Source organism: Mobula birostris, chromosome 21 (assembly GCF_030028105.1).
Source record: "Mobula birostris isolate sMobBir1 chromosome 21, sMobBir1.hap1, whole genome shotgun sequence".
In the NCBI taxonomy this organism is placed as follows: Eukaryota; Metazoa; Chordata; class Chondrichthyes; order Myliobatiformes; family Myliobatidae; genus Mobula; species Mobula birostris.
This window is the reverse complement of record NC_092390.1, coordinates 24,670,192-24,689,374: the sequence shown is the minus strand read 5'-3', so window position 1 is coordinate 24,689,374 and position 19,183 is coordinate 24,670,192. Positions and strand designations below refer to the sequence as shown.

The following is a 19,183-nucleotide window of genomic DNA, read 5'->3' as shown; positions in this document are numbered from 1 at the left end:
CCACTAAGATGGTAAAGAAATGGTCTCCAGAGGCCATCGAGGCCTTGAAGGGCTGCTTTGCGGTTACTAAAGGGAATGTGCTTTGTGAACCAGATGGGGAGGACATTAATGGACTTTCTGATTATATCACTGGTTACATTGACTTCTGTGTGGACACTGTAATACCATCAAGGACTGTTTGCTGCTTCTCTAACAGCAAACCATGGGCCACCAGTGATCTGAAGGCTGTTCTCAAACACACAATGAGAGCCTTTAGACAGGGAGACAGTGAGGAATTGAAACATGCAGAGGGAGCTAAAGGGGAAGATCAAAGTGGTTAAAGAGGAATACAGGAGAGAGCTGGAGAACAAGCTTGGGCAGAGTAGCACACAGAAGGTGTGGAGAGGCATGAAGAACATCACTTGCTTCAATCAGCTTAGTTGTAGAGCCCCGGAACATAGCCGTGAATGGTCTAATGAGTTAAACCAATTCTTCAATAGGTTTGACAATTGCCCTCCTGTTCACACCCCCCTCAGCACACTAGTCCAGGTGCCAACATACCCAATGCTCCCTCAGCACTAACACCTCTCCTCCTCCCCCTTCCAATTCATCCTGTGTGTGCAATACAGGCTACCACTGTCTACATCACTTCCTTGCCCTGCATCTACCATTCACACCTCCACATACCAACTGCTATCGTCCCAATATTCACCTCCCCCAGCCCCACCTTCCATCAACTCCCCAGTCAACATGGACTCACCTTCACTACTGAGCAGCTGAGAAGGGCTCTAGGAAAACTCAGACACGGCAAAGCATTGGAACTGGATGGTGTGAATCCCAAGGTCTTGAAGGTGTGTGCTGAGCAGTTGTGTAGAGTTCTCCAGCGTACTTTCAATCTGAGTCTCAGCCTGGAAAGGGTCCCAGCTGTGTGGAAAACATTGTGTGTTCCCAGTACCCAAGAAGGGCCAACCAAAAGTTTTGAATGACTACCGTCCAGTGGCCCTGACCTCACACTCCATGAAGGTCCTAGAGAAGCTAGTGCTGGCTCACCTCCGACTCCTGGTCAGATCAGCTCTCTATCTCCTTCAGTTTTGCCTACCAAGAGCACATTGGAGTTGATGATGCTGTCATCTACCTGCTGAACAAAGCTGACCCCCATTTGGATAAGCAGGGCAGCACTGTGACGATCATGTTTTTTGATTTCTCCAGTGCCTTCAAAAACGTACAGACCTCATTGCTGGGGGGGGGGCGGGGGAAGCTCCCTTGAATGTAGATTGGCACTTCCATTGTATCCTGGATAATGGACTACCTGACTGGCAGACCACAGTATAGCAGCTTCAGAGCTGTGTGTCAGATATGGCTATAATCAGCACTGGCGCCCAGCAGGGGACTGTATTGCCTCCCTTCTTGTTTACCCTGTGTACCTTGGTTTTTGATACATCACTGAATCATGTCATCTGCAGAAATTCTCTGATGACTCAGCAATAATTGGGTGTATAAAGGGAGGATGGGAGGATGAATACAGGGCCCTGGTGGAAGACTTTGACAAATGTTGCCAGCTGAATCATCTGCAGTTTAACATTAGTAAGACAAAGGAAATGGTGATTGACTTTAGGAAGACTAAGCCCGCATTGCTCCCTGTTACTATTGATGGTGAGGACCTGCATGTATCTGGAGGTACACCTAGATGACAGACTTGAGTGGAGCACCAACACAAAGACTATGTACAAGAAGGGCCAGAGTTGCCGCTACTTCCTGAGGAGACTGAGGTCCTTTGGAGTATGCAAGCCTCTCCTTCACATGTTCTACCAGTCTGTTGTTGCCGGTACAATCTTTATGTGGTGGTGTGCTGAGGCAGTGGCATCAACAAGGGTGATGCCAACAGGCTCAATAAACTAGAAAGGCTGGCTTTGTTACAGGAGTCAAACTGGACACATTGGAGGCTGTGGTGGAACAAAGGACCCTCTGGAAAATCCTGGCAATTCTGGGCAATATTTCTCACCTTCTGCATGTCACCTTGGCTGAACAGAAGAGTACTTTAGTAATAGACTAAGCCAATTGCACTGCTCCAAAGAGTGTTATATGAGGTAATTGGCTATTAGGCTCAATAATGAGTCAACCTATAGCCAGGGAGGTGATGAGCCCCTCCAGTTAGACTATTTCTGGTAACTTTAAAAAAAATAATATTCTTTCTACTTCTCTTCTAATATTTATATCTGTACACTTGTAATGTGACTGTGTCACTAATTTCCCTTGGGATCAATAAAGTATCTATCTATCTTACAAAACTGCTTCACCTCTGGGATGTTGGTGGGCTTCCTTGCATGAACTGCTTGCTTCAGGTCCTTCCACACCATTCCTATAGGATTAAGGTCAGGACTTCGACTTGACCATTTCAAAACATGAATTTTCTTCTCTTTAAACCATTTTTTTTGTTGATTTTTCTTTTGTCTTTCGGATCGTTGTCTTGTTGCATTATCCAACTTCTATTAAGCTTCAGGTGATGGACTGCTACCCTGACATTCTACTGTAAGATGTCTTGATACAATTTTGAAATCGTTCCCTCAACAATTGCAAGCTGTACAGGCTGTCAAGCAGCAAAGCAGCCCCAAATGATGATGCTCCTTCCACCATGCTCCCGCAGTTCCCTTTTTCCTCCATACATAGCAATGTGCATTTCTGCCAACAGGTTCAACTTTTGTCTTTATCTGTCCACAGAACATTGTCCCAAGAGTGTTGTGGAACACCAGGTGGTCTTTTGCAAACTTGAGATGTGCAGTAATGTTTTTATTTTTGGAAAGCAGTGGTTCCCTCTGTAGTGTCCTTCCAGGAACACCATTCTTGTTCAATGTTTTTCTTATAGTGGACACGTGAACAGAGACTTTAGCAAGTTCTAGAGATTTCTGCAGGTTTTTTGCTGTTACCCTTGGGTTCTTTTTCACCTCTGTCAGCATTGCACATTGTGTTCTTGGTGTGATCTTTGCAAGATGTCCACTCCTAACAGTACTGAACTTCCTCCATTTGTAGACAGTGTCCCTTACTGTGAACTGATGAACACTCAGATCTTTAGAAATGCTTTTGTAGCCTTTTCCAGCTTTATGAACCTCTACAATTCTTTTTCCAAGGTCCTCTGAAAGTTGTTTTGATCGAGGCAACGTGCATAGTAACAGATCTTTCTTGAAGAACAGGCTCTGTCAGTAACCAGACTTTGTGTGTCTTTTTTATAGGGCAGGGCACCTCTAGAACTAACATGTTCAATCTCATCTCATTGATTGGAACACCTGACTCCAAATAGCTTTTGTAGAAGTCATTACTCCAGAGATTCACATACTTTTTCTAACAAATACATGTAATATTGGATCATTTTTCTCAATAAATAATTGCACAGGTATAATGTTTTTATGTTATTTATTCATTTGCGTTCTGTCTATCTAGTTTTAGGACTTGCGTGAAGATCTGATCACGTTTTAGGTGATTTTATGCAGTAATCAAGAAAATTCTACAGGGTTCACAAACTTTCCAGCACCACTTTATTTCTGCTCCCTGATACTCTTACACTTCCTGTATCCTGCTAACGTCTTCCACAGTGAAGACTAATGCAAAATACTTATTCAGTTCATCCCCCATCTCCTTGTCCTCCATTACTAGCTCTTCAGCATCATTTTCCAGTGGTCCAATGTTTACTCTTGCCTCTTTTACTCTATATATCTGAAGAAACTTTTGGTATCCTCTTTAATATTATTGAAGAGCTTATGCTTGTATTCCATCTTTTCTTTTACTTTTTTCTTTACTTGCCTTCTGTTTCTTTTTAAAAAGCTTCCCAATCCTCTAACTTCCCACTAATTTTTGCTCTATTATATTCCCTCTTTGGCTTTTAATTTTACTTAATTTTTAGTTTAACAGTTGTGTCATCCTGGCTTTAGCGTACTAATTTAGGATTTGTCTATCCTGCGCCTTACTAATTGCTCCTAGAATTCCAGTCATTGTTACTCTGCCATCATCCCTGCAGGTATCCCCTTCCAATCAATTTTGGCTAGCTTTTCTCTCATACCTCTAATTCCCTTAACCTCACTGGAATACTGATACATCTGACTTTCATTTCTTCTCAAATTGTAGGGTACTAGCTTCTAAGGGTTCCTTTATTTTAAGCTCTTTAATCAATTCTGTTTCATTGTACAATACAATCCAGAAGGCTGATCCCCTAGTGGGCTCAATCATGAGCTGGTTTAAAAAGCCACCATGTAGACATTCTCTCTCTCGGGATCCAGCACCAACCCAATTTTCCTAATCTACCTGCATATTGAAATCCCTCATGAGTATCGTAACATTACCCTTTTGACTTGCGTTTTCTACCTCATGTTGTAATTTGTAACCCATATCTTTGTTAGAGACCCGGTTGCTGTGGCTCCTCCCGGTAGGTCATCCCCCTCAACAGTATCCAAAACGGTATACTTATTATTGAGAAGGTACTCTGTACTGGCTGCCCCCTTTCTCTTTCCTCTCATCGTCACCCAGTTGCCTGCCTCTTGCAACCTAGAGGTGACTACCTTCCCTGTGGCTTCTATCTGTGGCTTCCTTGGTCTCCTGTATGAGACAAATGACATCGAGTTGCAGCTCGGGTTTTTTTTTAACATGTTCTCTGAGGAGCTGCAACTCACTGCACCTGGTGCAAATGTGGTTATCCGGGAGGCTGGAGGTCTCCCAGAATGCCCATATATCAGACAAAAGAGCACAACACAGCCCTTGGAGCTATTCTCAGTGCACTAACTGTGGTTTAACTTATGAGGAATGGAGAATAAAGAAGAACAAGAAAATTGCTTTAACATTTACCTTGTCTAAGCATGATCTCGCCGAAGCCTGATGAGCCAGAGCCACTCTAACACTGGCCCACTCACTGTGCTTGTTCCTGGTTTATTTTTATTTGCCCTTTTTAATGAATCCCATTCACTGATTGGGCGTAGTTCAAGCTCTGAAAACGGCACTGAAGCACTGGTTTATTAATCTTCAATTGTGGACCTGTGTGAAGTCGCCGTCCTTCTCGTACTCCTGTTCATTGATTGAGTGCAGTCCAGGCTGTTCTGGAATTGTGAATTCATGTGAATTCTTTCTAGTTTCATGTTTGGTTTGACCTTGTATTGAATTAGAGAGAAAAAAATTTGCGGGTGTTTTTCAGAAACACATCAAGAGTCAGCTCTGTCACTGTACTCCATTAGTCAGTTAACCAGTTGTCTTTCCTTTTCAAATGGATTTATATCATCATAGAACATGGTTATGTTAGAATGGCTGAATGTCAGTGATAGTCCTGGACTTGTTGTTGGATAATTTACTCAATGTATATTTGTTCAGGAATTAACTCAAGTGAAACATGAATCTGAGCATAAAGTACTTGTAATGAATTTCAAATTATCATGTGCACTATTTTACAAAGTTACAACATAATTAAGCTTTGAAGTTTTCATTTTTTATTATTGATTCTGAGTTTTTTTGCTTTTACCAGCAGCTGGTAAAAATTTTTGTTTAAAAAGTTTTAAAATGCAGCTCAAGCACAATAGCTTGGGCACATTTGAATTCATGTTACTTTATAGAAAAAAGATCTCAGCAATTTACTTGCAAAATAGTAATACATAAGTTAGATAGGAAATAAGGATAGAAATACATATTGTATGATTCAGAAAATCCCTTTTTAAAGATGGTCACTGTCAATGGTGAAGAAGGAAAGTTAAACTAGCTACAGACATTACCAACAACATGAACAAAAAGTGGCCAGCTTTGCTGTTTGCATTCTAAATTTTCCAGGAACCTAGAATTGTTACTGTGAATTTGAAGGATCTGGAATGAGATACTTTCCAGCATCTTTTGTATTTATAGTGTTTCTTTATAAATGCTGAACAGGAATTGGCTCAAAATGTACCCCCAGTGATTTGTAAGTTGAATGGTTGGAAGTGTAGCATAGCAGTTTTGGGCTCTTTTTCACTGAAGCTTTCAGATTTTTGAAAATGTGCGGTTTTATTTCTGACTTGCAACACAAACTGGGTAAATGCAGGTTGCTTCATTTTCTACAATTAAAATTGGTTCAGTGATAGAGATAATGTACCATGTCACAAACTTAATCTGCCAACATAAATATTGCCTCTTGTTCATACTGAGCAACTTCATTTTAAGATTCTTTAAGACCTAACAGAAATCTTGTGAGTACAACCTCCACTGTTTAGTCAGGCAGCTATTATCCTTAGCAAGAGAAAAGCAATGAGAAAGTGCCTTAGGGAAAATCACTTTCTGTGTAGAGGTTACTTCCTGGCAGATAGCAAACAAGGCTCACGTGTTTGAGCAAAACGCTGAACATGGCCAATGAAATCCAATGTTATGTTTTGTAACTCCAGGACCTTAAAAACTAATTCAAAGCAAAACAAGGGAGTTGGGAGATAAATGTGTGTACTTTGCTTACACTTTAATGAGGTGTGCACGCATGACATGGCGGCGTGATCACATATGCCATTCACGTCCTATTACATATAACCCGTAATGAATTATTTAAACAAAGAACGCTTAATCAAACAATATATTTACAATATTGCTCAAATATCACTGAAATATTAAATACACAACATCTAAAACCTTCAAAAGAAGCAGAATTCACATCTGCCTTTATCCATGTCCAAACAGATGGTGTGAGTCTTGCATATGTACTCTATAAAGTCAACCTATGTGCCTTGAAAGCTAGGTACATTTTGAAAACAAAGGATAACTATGCATGATTTATATTTTATTGATAGCTTTACTGAAAGAAATTAAACGAAGAATTTATGTTCATCTGCTGCCTTGCCAAATAACTCCCCCCAAAACTCAAAGGTAGGCTTTTGAGTTTTGTACTTGAAGCCTTAATGAACTTCTATGCTGTAATGTAATGGTAAAATCATTATCCCAAAATTATTTTTGTCTCCTATTCATCATCTGAACATACTTTCATAAAAATGCTATCTTTAGAAATTATTTTGATAAGTCTATTGACAAATTGACTTGTCGTCATCAAACCTACACATTTAAAATGATCATAAATGACAAAATGGCTCCTATAAAATAATATTATTTTGAGTGGGTGGTGGTAGTCAATATCTTCTGAAAACTTTAGAACAGAATCAGTCAGAGCACTTTGATTTTTGTACCCGATAGTTACTGTTTAGTTACCAGAGCCGCCTCAAAGACTTCCCATGATGATTACTCAAGCTAGGCAAATTTGCTGATTCTGTTGGTGGACTGGCTTCTGCTCAATGTTCTTTTTTAACAGAATGCACTTTGGGAAAATTGTTGCGCTCCTTTTATACCAGTTAGGCTCACATCTGGACTCTGTTTAAAATCACAGTTGGGTAGAGACTCGATGCTGCATTAAAAAAAACGTGTGTACTCTCTGAGCTGTTTGGAGCAAAGTCCATACATCTGTTTTGTATTTTTGATATTTAGTTGGTCTTGAATATGTTTTGGAAGGACACTGGAGGCAAGCACTGCTTTCTGCTACTCCTTGGTTAGAAAAAAAAAAACAAACTTGGAAACAGTTCTACACTTGGCACATGCTAAAACCATCACAGCTGAGTTCCATCACCACCGCCCCCCCTCTCCACCATTAGCACTGCAACCACATATAGTGTCTGTAATGTGAAGCTAAAGGACTTTGTATTTATCTTTACAAATCATTGTCTGTTCACTAACCATATGAGGTAGCAGGGCAGATGACCAAAATCTTGGTAAAATAATTAAGTTCTAAGAAGCTTTGTGGGAGGAAAGAGATGTAGGAAAGTTTAGGAAAGAGATCCCAGAGCTTGGAACCTGGTAGTTGCAACTATTACTGCTAAAGATGGGGCTATTAAATCTGAGAGCTTCACATCCTTTTGGGAATGCAGAATCCTGTGAAAACAGTAGAAAATGTGTATACCTCTTGTATGATCCTGCTGCTTGCTTGTCCCAGCAGCTCCTCTTGACCAACCTGTGGCAATCTGCAGATCCTATTTTAATGTGGCCATTTGCCTGAGAATGGGTAGCACGGCAGTGCAGTCAAATTGGCCTTGACCTTAAAATGTTGAATATTGTCTATGACAGAGATTTGGAGATTTTGGACAGAGATTTAAGAGGTCAAACTTGGATTGCAGGTATTTTGCTGAATGTGGGATTGGTAGTGTGGTAGGAGATTATTGGGTTTGGGAACCTATAAAGATAGAGAGAAGCAAGACCACATAGGGTCTGGAAGTAAAGTTATACTTTTTTAAAAAATGAGCAATTGTTTAATCGGGATCTAATATAGGCTAGCAAGCTAGAGGATGATGTATGATTGAGGCTTACCTCAAGCAGCAAGTCTTAATGACAAATGTGCATTAAACAGATAAAATGTACTTGACCTGGTTGACGTGGATGAGTATAGTAGCAGCAGCAGATGACCTGACCAGTTAGGCACTTTTATTCAAGTGGTATTGTACACTGCAATGTACATAGAACACTACAGCACAGTACAGGCCTTTCAGCCCAAGATATTGTGCTAATCTCTTATCTACTCTAAGATAAATCAAATCCTTTCTTCTACATCGTCCTTTTTTTTTATCATCTACGTGCCTGTCTGTATTGGATTATAGTGGAAATTTATAAAAACGTAATTTATTTGTTTGGAATTGGCATAATCATCTCGACAATGGAAGAGGGAAGGGGTATCTTCGGTCTTGCATAGTCCTTGCTTCATTTTGAATCTGTAGCATAGTTTTCAATGTTGAAGCCAGGAACTCTCACTTAATTCTATTTACCAGAACTTATGAAGAGAAATGTAATGCTTGTTGTGGCTTACTCCTTTCATCATTCCTTGTTTTGCACTTGTTCTGCCAACCCAGAAATGAAGCTTAGACCTTGGCAATTATTGATGTTATTGTTTGAGATGCGATTACAAAATACTAAATCTATGGTACAAAACAGCTGTACGAAAGAGATTTGAAATGTTACAATTGCTCTATTTAAATAAATGTCACATTTTTAGGTGATTGATTTGATGCTGGCTCCTGTTTTCTGCCTAATCTGCTTGAATTTTATCCAGGATGTGCAGCAAAGTTGTCTTTTCTCTGGTTAAGATAAAATATCCCAAGGTTGGTTGGGGGAGGGATGAGAGCTTGCGGGGCAGCACATCCAGCATTCATTAATTTTCATAGGCTGTCATTGAAAGAGGCTTGTTTTGTGATTAGTTTTGTTCAAAAGCTAGTGCTTCAATTGCATACTGAATCTTCATTAGATTCTTAAGCCTAGTTAGTTCTCTAACTGAAATCCATGTTTTAACTTATTATGGGTTGACTACATGGATTATGTACTATGAATGCTGTAGCTTGGTTCCTTAAGGTTGTCACTGGGGGGAGGGAGGGGTGTGGGTGGTGGGGATAACAGACATTCCACCCTGCAGAAACTCATTTCAGGGAAGCTGCACCCCAACCCCCACAACCCCATCACCCCCCCCCCCCCCCCGGGTCGACCTCCAAGGGTGTATGTTACTTTGTCTAGTGATTTTTGTCTAATCTGTAAACCAAGTTGGATGTATGCAGACAATGTGACATTAAAATATGTACTTATATTATCATGTTTATTCTATTACAACTTTAAGCAAGTCTACAGGGAGTTTGGCCTCATCACGTAAGACATCAATAGAGTAGCTCCTTAGCAGCCAGCCAGCTAGTTTAAATAATGTTAGCTATGCTAATGAATGAATGACACCTGTTAAACTCACCTCAACATGTCTTTTACATTTTAACCCACCATGGACATTAGAAAAGTCACTGTTGCAAACAGTGCAGCAAGCAGCACTGTCATTACTTTTGAGGTCGACTGTAAAGTCCGCCTACAGAAAACCGATAGGTCTACTTAGCAGGGGTCCCCAACATTTTTTGCACCGCAGTCCAGTTTAATATTGACAACATTCTTGTGGACTGGCTGACCGGGGGGGTGGGGGTGGTGTTGATCACGACCAGAATATAGGTGATAAGTCAATTATAAGTCAATAGCATCATAACATCTTAAGTAACGTTTGGATATTAAACACACAGCGCATATTGTCCCCGTATGAACATATAAAATCATTGCAACACACTGAAATCGGTGGGAGCCCTGGGCTTGTTTTCCTGCAACAAGACAGTCCTATCGAGGGGTGACGAGAGACAGCGATACTCGAAGGGGGTTCCTTATGTCCAGTCTATTCTGCAATTTAGTTTTCGTTGCATTCATTGCAGAAAACTCCACTTCACAGAGATATGATGTTGGAAATGGAAGCAACGTTTTCAGTGCTTTCATGGCTATCTCAGAATATTCAGCCTTGACTTTGATCCGGAATGCCGGCAGAGATGTTATGTCAAACATACCTTTCAGCCCGCAGTCATTTGCAAGCTCGAGGAGTTGATCTTCCTGCGCTGATATGGATGACGCATGGGTATTGACCTCGTGTGCGTAATGGCTCAACAGTGGCCATGACAGGGAATGAGGAAAGGTGCTGCTGACTCATATTGCCAAATCATATTGTTTCCTCGCGGCCTGGTGGATGGGGACCACTCTTAGCACGAAGAGAGACCAATCAGGATGCTCGCTCTCCCTCTCCCTCTCTTTTTCAAAAAAAATCTATTTCCGGGATATTGTATGTAATTTCCGGGCGTCGGGCGGCACTATCGTAATGCGGGAGACTCCCGGAACTTCCGGGAGAGGTGGGATGTCTGGGATAAGCTCTCACTACCTATTCAGTGCTCCCAATGGTCTGTGTCTCGAATAGCCTCTGACAATCAGTCCAGCTCCTGGCCTGATTGTCAGAGGCTATTCACGTGTGGCTTAGCTACTAAGCCTGGTGAAGTAGTTTCTACTGACATGAGAAAGGTGAAGGTGGGTTATTTGTGCCTTAAAACTGGTTGCTCTGGGCAGATGGGGCTCATCAACTGTGGTTGACAGCTCATTTTAGGAGAAGGAAATCTCTGAGCACAAACCTTCACTGCCTTCCAGTTATACCTACTCATGGAAAAGGCTTCAGGAGTAAACCCTGTGGAAAAATCCAGAGCTGGAGTCCCTAAGACGATCCCATGTTGAGCTCAGCATTGACTAGTAACTCCTGTGATGCTGCTGCCTTTCCTTTGGACTCGTCAGCTGTGTGGAGAGAGAGAGAGCCTGTTGCATGGGCAACAACTCGCTCTCCATATCGTACTGCCCTGGCTTGTGTATCAACTTAGACAGCTCAGATGCAACATCCATGGTTGACCCTGACTGACGGAGGCCAAGAATGTTGTAGCTTGCAATTGAGTTGTGTTCATGATAGTAAGCCAACCATGCTGAAATTCCTATATTTGGATGCTTGCTGTGATTGATTTGCCACTAACACTAAAATGCATCTCCAGCTCTGATACTGAAAATATTTCTTCTGTGGTTATTGAAGAAAAGGACTGAAAATATATAGGTAACTAGATTAGAATGCAGGTCATTTATTATTCTTGTTCATTATATATGCTGAAGTTTAGATGTTTTAAGGTTATTTTCTTAGCAGATTTTTCCAGAAAAATAGCAGTAATGATTTTCAGACAAAAATTTTGCCTGCCCACCAAACTGGAGTCTATTAATCTTTAATTCCATTTACCCCTGGGAACGTTTAGAACCCTGGCCTAGTTTCATTTTCCACAGATTTTTTTTTGCTGTTGGCTTATTCTACATGTATACTGTTCTTTTCAAAACAGAAACATGGATTTTCCTTTTTTTTTGCTATTCTTTTGATACTTGTAATCCTGAAAACCAGATGTTATTAGATGGTGACATTCACAACTGTTCCACTTGAAAATGAAGATTATATGAACGATCAGCTCTGTGGATGCAAATCACTTTTACACTCTTCTGTCTAGCTTATATTAACTGTCAACTGGATATGCTGTAGTAATAAATAGAATGGTGTAATACTATTAATTCATTGTTATAGTTGCAGTTTCTTTACTACTATTCAGTTTGTATTATTATTCTGAGTTAAAATTCCTTTTTAAAGAAAATAGTAATCTCAAAATTCTCACTTGCTCTCATAAAAATCTTATGTCTTGTGCCTTACTGCTACTGCAAAACAGCAAAATTGTTGTTTTATCACGTGTCAGTGATAATAAACCTGATTCTGATAATTAGAAAATACAAATTAAAAGCAGGCCTTTAAGAGTTGATTGTTGTCATCTCTTTCAGGCTATTTCTGTTGTGGAAATATACAAATCATGTTGTTCATTTGACTTTTAAATAACTAAATGTCTGTATCCAATTATGTTATTGCAACTGTTGTACAGAACAAAATTTCCTGATTGTTTACAGATATCAGGTTTAGTTTCTTAAAAAAATAAAGTGTCAAGTTTCCATTGACTAAGTGTTCTGTGCATTCTTTCATTTTTTTAAAACCTTCCAGTATGAAAGACCACTAAGTTTTAGCTGAAACCAGAGTAAAAGCCTGGCTTTGTTCCATCTGGTTTTTGTGGGCAAGCTGCCATTAATCTGTACACAAGATGTGCACTCTCATGTCGACATGGTGGGCATTTGACGTGTAGCTCATATGCCGAGTACTGCTAAGCTTTGAAGTAAATGCAATTCTTAACATTTAAGTAAACATTTTAAGGTTTTGTGGAACAAAATCTTCTAAGTGACTGTGCTAGTAAAAATAATCGTGCAAGTCTGAACATGGAGTGTGTTCAAGAATGTCTTTCTGCAGACTTCTAACCAAGTTGTTTGCTGGAGTATGAAATGCAGTTCTGTGAATTATTTTGGTATGCTGTAGCTTTTAGAATGGAAGCAGATGGGCATATATCAGGACAAACAAATCGCCAATTGTCTGTACTTTGCTTTAGAAATTAAGTCTGCTCTTGTGCTTCAAAGTGGTGCATTTATACTTTGAAGTGTTGTCTAGAGGCTGAGTGTGAGAGAGTTTATCTGTGGGAATAATGTATAAAATTTAGAAAGACTATAAAAAAGGAGTCTTCTCTGTGAATGCTGGCTTAAAAATTAACTCTTGTTAGTTTAAATATGGTAAATTATCTGATTCCTGGGTTTGGTTGACTTTGGTTAATAAATTTATAATGAGAGGGTTCTGCTTGAATCCCAACACCATCAGCTTGTGAGTACTTTTATTGTGCATTTTTCAATAAAATGATAAAACTTGGGTGTACATTTCTTTTAATGCTTGTTAGTTACTCACATGGAGGTAAACTCATTAAGGCTTTTCTAATTGGATTGGGTGGCAGTGGGTGAGCAGTATTGGAGTATGACATAGGGAGCTTGTGTTCAGAGCAGAATTTGTCATGGGGTAGTTTAGGGTGGCAAGAGGAATATCTCGTTGTTCAAATTGATTTACTTGGGAGTTGTTCTCAAGTCAGACCATGCCTTGTAATACCTGTATTAAAGTCTGTATTAAAGCTGTACTGAAATGTGTTGTATAAATTCATGGTAGAAAATCAAGCTGCTAAAATACAAGTTTTTTTTTGACATGGTTAAAAAACTGATGAAGCACTGTACTGGGTTTGTTTGAATGTTGTGATGTTTCCTGTCCTTTGGAGCGGGGGGGGGGGGGACGACGACGACTAATGCTGTAACTATGACTTAAATGTAATTGCTCTCCTGCTCAGTTAATTTGATAACTTTTTATACTTACGGATTCTTAGTTCACTTCCAGCTGACTGTTCAAACGTTTTGAATTGTACTTGAGCAGCTAGACACCAAGCATGAATTCTCACTTTCCCTTTTGGCCCAGGGTATTTTGTTAAAGAGGACGTACTACAGTGGACCAGTCCATGCAGTCTTTATGCTTCATTCAACCATTCTCCCATCCTTTAATCTAAATCTGTAAGCATAGGCCTTTAATCCTTTCTCTGCCATATACTTTCCCCTGTTTCCTCCAATATGCATCTTTCACATAATTAGGTCTGTGCTGGTGAGTTCTACATTCCGACCACTATTTTACTCAATTTTCTTAAATCCTATTGTATTTTGTGGTGACGGTCTTATTTCAAGATTATCAATGCTCGTTGTAAGTGGAAACATTCTTTTCATATCCCCTTTATCAAGAACATTTTTAAAATCTATCGGCTTCAATTCCTCAGAAAACTACCCACAATTCATCCTTCTTAATACGTGTATCCTCACCCTTTGTAGTAAGTATCCGATTTGTAATTTTATATGTATCTTCTGCATTGCCTCTGTATTCCTTTTTCTTGATATGCTGTTATGAGTTTGAGGAGATTTGGTATGTCATCAAATATTCCAGCAAATTTTTACAGATGTATGGTGGAGAGCATTCTGACTGGTATGAAGGCTGTGATGTGCAGGATCGAAAGAAGTTGCAGAGGGTTGTAGACTCAGCCAGCCCCATTTTGGGACAATCCTCTCCACTATCAAGGACCTCTTCCAAAGACAGTGCCTTGGGGAACTTCTGTCCAGCTGTTAGCAGACTCTTGAGCAGACCTGCTGAGATGGATATGGATTCTTGAGCTCAATCTACCTTGCACTTTATTGTTGACCTGCACTGGCTTTCTCTGTAGCTGTTACATTTTCTTCTGTATTGTAATTGTTCTATCTCGTGCTGCACTGTGTAATGACTTGATCTGTGTGAACAATATGCAATATAAGCTTTTCACTGTTTCTTTGTGCATGTAACAATAACATTCCAATACCATAATTAAGAGTCATCAGGGACATGCCCTCTTCTCATTATAGTCATTGAGGAAGAGATACAGGAGCCTGAAGATTCATGTTCAAGGATCTAAAAATAGATTCTTCCCTCTATTCAGATTTCTGACTGGTTAGTGAACTTAGGAACATTACCTCATTATTCCTCTTTCACACTTTTTTTAATAACTAAGTTTTATGTCTTGCACTGCACTCCTGATTCAGATTCTAACAAACATAATATTCTCGTGTGTGGCATGATCAAGGTTGAACGTAGGTTTAGCATAACTTCTCCACTTCTCATTTCAACCCTTACTAGAAATAAACCTTGATACTTTTTGTTATGGCTTTGCTAATCTCTTGTGCAACTCTCAATGACGTACTCTGAAATTCTTTGTTCCTTTACCCCACCAGAAATGTAACTTGCAAGAAATAAATGACTTCCCTATTTTCCTACTAATCCTTGCATTTATTTGTGTTGAACTACAATTGCAATTTTGGAAGTTTACTAGTGTTGTATTTGTTGCAGTTATGCCTACTACTTCCCATTCCAGCCACCACCTCCCCACCCCTGTCAAGCAGAAGACAAAAGTCTGAGCTCCTTGCTTGGGCAGGAATTGACTCCCGCCAAAACCAACCTTTTAAAGCACTCCATCAAAGCATTTGTGAGTGCTATTGGATGATGGTGGTTGAGGCAGGTTCGATGTTGTTGTTTAAAGTTAAATTGGACAGCTATATGGACAGGAAAGGAATAGAGGGTTATGCCTGAGTGCAGGTCAGTGGAACTAGGTGAGAGTAAGAGTTCGGCACGGACTAGAAGGGCCAAGATGGCCTGTTTCCGTGCTGTAGTTGTTATATGGTCATTAAGGCAGCTTACCCAGTGCCCAAGAAAAGCTGGGTGAACTGCCTTAATGACTATCGTTAAGACTGCTGCCTCAGCAAGAAACTTGGAGCCACTGCAGTTTGCCTATTGCCACAGTAGGTCTACAGTGGATGTGATCTTACTGGCATGCCACATGACCTTGGATCATCTGGACAATACTAATACTTGCATCAGGCTGCTGTTCATCGGTTACAAATAAGCGTTTAGCACAATCATTCCTACAGTCTGATCAAAAAGCTCCAAAACCTGGGCCTCTGTACCTCCCCCTGCAAGTGGATCCTCAACTTCCTCACCGGAAGACCACAGTCTTGAGCGGATCAGAAATAAAATCTTCACCCCACTGATAATCAACAGTGGTGCACCTCAAGGTAACCCACTGCTCTACTCTTTCTACACTCGTGACTGTGTGGCATGTGATGACACAACTATTGACAGAATTTCAGAGGGTGATGGGAAGGCATACAGGAGCAGGATAGATCAGTTAGTTGGAGTGATGTGGCGTGTGATGACACAACTATTGACAGAATTTCAGATGGTGATGAGAAGGCATACAGGAGCAGGATAGATCGGTTAGTTGGAGTGATGTGGCGTATGATGACACAACTATTGACAGAATTTCAGAGGGTGATGAGCAGGCATACAGGAGCAGGATAGATCAGTTAGTTGGAGTGATGTGGCAGCAACAATTTTGCACTCAACGTCAGTAAGACCAAACAGATTGTGAACTTCAGAAATGGTAGGATGAGGGCACACACATCAGTCCTCTTCAAGGGATCAGAAGTGGAAAGGGTGAACAATTTCAAGTTCCTGGGTATCAACATCTCTGAGAATCTAACCTGGTCCCAACATATTGATGCAGTAAAAGGAGGTCCCCTCGGCACCTATATTTCAATGGATATTTGAGCAGAGATTGGGTATGTCATCAAACACGCTGAAGTTTCTGTAGATGTACTGTGCAGAGCATTCTAACTGGCTGCATCACCTTCTGGTGTGTGGGGGGGGGTACTGCATAGGATTGAAATAAGCTGTAGAAAGTTGTGAACTCAGTCAGCTCCATGCAACACGCACAAAATGCTGGGGGAGCTCAGCAAGTTAGGCAGCGTCTATGGAAAAGAGTAAACAGTCGATGTTTCCTGCTGAGACCCTTCAGTAGGACTGGAGAAAAAGATGAGAAGTTAGAGCAAGAAGGTGGGGGGAAGGGAAGAATAAGTACAAGGTGGTAGGTGATGGGTGGAACTGGGAGAGGGGGAGGGGTGAAGTAAAGGGCTGGGAAGTTGATATGTGAAAGAGATAAAGGGTTGGAGCAGGGAGAATCTGATAGGAGAGGGTAGAAGACCATGGAAGAAAGGGAAGGAGGAGGAGTACTAGACAGAGGTGATGGGCTGGTAAGGAGATAAGGTGAGAGAGGAAAAGAATAGTGAAGGTGGGGGGCGGTGGAGACAGTTATTGGAAGTTCGAGAAATTGGTGTTCATGCCATCAGGCTGGAGGCCACCCAAACCGGAAGATGTTGCTCCTCCAATCTGAGTGTGGCCTCATCATGGCGGTAGAGGAGCCCATGGGCTGACATGTTGGAATGGGAAGTAGAATTGAAGTGGGTGACCACTGGGAGATCCTGCTTTTTCTGGAGGACGGAGCATGGGTGCTCAGCGAAGCAGTCTCCCAGTCTACGTTGGGTCTTGCTGATATACAGGAGGCCATACTGGAGCACCGTTGTGTCGGCTCCATCATGGACACTAGCCTCCCCAGCATCCAGGACATCTTCAAGGAGTGACGCCTCCAAAAAAAAAAGTGGCATCCATCAGTAAGGACCCCATCACCCAGGACATCCCCTCTTCTCATTGCTACCATCAAGAAGGAAATACAGAAGCCTGAAGGCACACATTCAGATTCAGGAATAGCTTCTAAACCTCCCCCTCGGGCCATCAGATTTCTGAATGGACATTGAACCCATGAACACTACCTCACTTTTTTCTCTTTTTGCACTATTAATTTAATTTAAAAAATGTATATATGCACTGTAATTCAGTTTTTATGTATTGCAGTGTACTGCTGATGCTTAACAATAAATTTCACGGCATATGCCAGTGATATTAGACCTGATTCTGATCCTGAGATTCAGGACATCTTCCCTGTCATTACCAGTCTCTTGAACAGGCCTCTTGTATGCTAAAGATGGAATTTTAATCTCCCAGCCTACCTTATCGTGGCCCTTGCCCTTTATTTGTCTTCTTTCACTGAACTTTCTCCATACACTATATTTTGCATTCTGTTTCTTTTTACTATCTCATTGTACTTGTGATGATCATAGCATGATCTGTATGTACTCAATATACTTGTTATGAATCTCATCAATATTTATTTCACTTTTACCTTTTGTCATTGTTTCTCTCTGTGCCTTGCGGTGCGTCGGGCGACAACTTTGCTGATTCTTTAGCATTTGTTTTTTAACAAGGCTGAGTTGCTAGCTCGACACTCAACCTAACACCGATAGAAAGCATACAAGGAGCTGGCCGGATTCGAACCCAGGCTCATTTGCCTCAAAGTCCGGTGCAGATGCCACTACACCACCGGCGGGCTTGTTTACTTTTTAGTGGAGTATATATTTCCTGCATTTTTGATGTTTCCTTGCAATTTTTTCATTGGCCAATAGTTTTGTTCATCCTCCCAAATTTTATTTTCAGCCCCTCAAAATTGGTATTGATGTATGATATATTTCTAATAAATTCCCAATAATAAATAAGTCTTTACGGGACCGTTCCAGCTGGTGTAGAGCAATGATGGCTAACTAATGATGGATTCAGTTTTCTGCACAGGAAGTTCTAAAATGCAGAACTGGATTTTGGGAGAATGACTTACAAGAGTCAGAAACTAGAGAAGCTTACAGCTGTCATTATTTGCAAAGCGGCAGAGTTGACTGAATAGATTGTCTTTCTGCTTAGAGGTAAATCGATACCTGTAGGGGGTGTAAAACTGTCCCTGTGTGATGATCAAAGATTCTACTGCTTCATGTTTATGAAAGGTTTGGGTTTGAACTTTACCTCTTAGATATGCATGTAAACATGAAAGTATGTTTAATGTGATGTGTAAATTGTAATAGCATTTTTTTTTCTTAACAGTCTTGTGTTTGGAACCTTGTATCCTGCTTATTATTCGTACAAAGCTGTGAAAACCAAAAATGTGAAGGAATATGTAAGTACCTTTTCCACTTGATTATCATTGCTTTGCTGCAAAAATACATTGAAAATACTTTTGTGCTCCGTTTGTCTGTCACTCCTGCCCTCCTTTTTGTGGTATGTAGTTGAATTTGAGCGTGCAAACGTGGCATTGGGAATTTGTGCATGTTAAGGAATTTTCAGAATGTTTCCATTGAACAGTTAGTTTTTAACATCAGCATTTTCCTCATGTCAACGTGTCAGATATTTCAGACCTGGCAAATTGGATTGAAATGTATGCTGTCAATGACGGTAAAGTGTCAGAGTCCCTCTCTGGCTCTTGGAATCATGAGCCAACAGCAGTAAGCACTTCCAAGCTAGTAAATAATGGTTTGCTATAAAAGTGGGTGAAAAGGGAATGTCACTATTGTTGTTGGACTGCTCTTTTACATCTGGGGTTAAACTTTTTATTTGAAATGAGTGTACTTGATCAGATGGAAA

General features: G+C 40.6%; 1 protein-coding gene across 1 annotated transcript in view; it reads left to right on the top strand.

The window, feature by feature from the left end:
- The window catches only part of reep3b (receptor accessory protein 3b), a 60,992-nt gene that overhangs the window by 15,384 nt on the left and 26,425 nt on the right, over nt 1–19,183 (top strand). Inside the window, exon 2 of the mRNA XM_072239185.1 lies at nt 18,647–18,719. Coding sequence (XP_072095286.1) covers nt 18,647–18,719 — 73 coding nt within the window. The remainder of the gene's footprint in view (nt 1–18,646; nt 18,720–19,183) is intronic.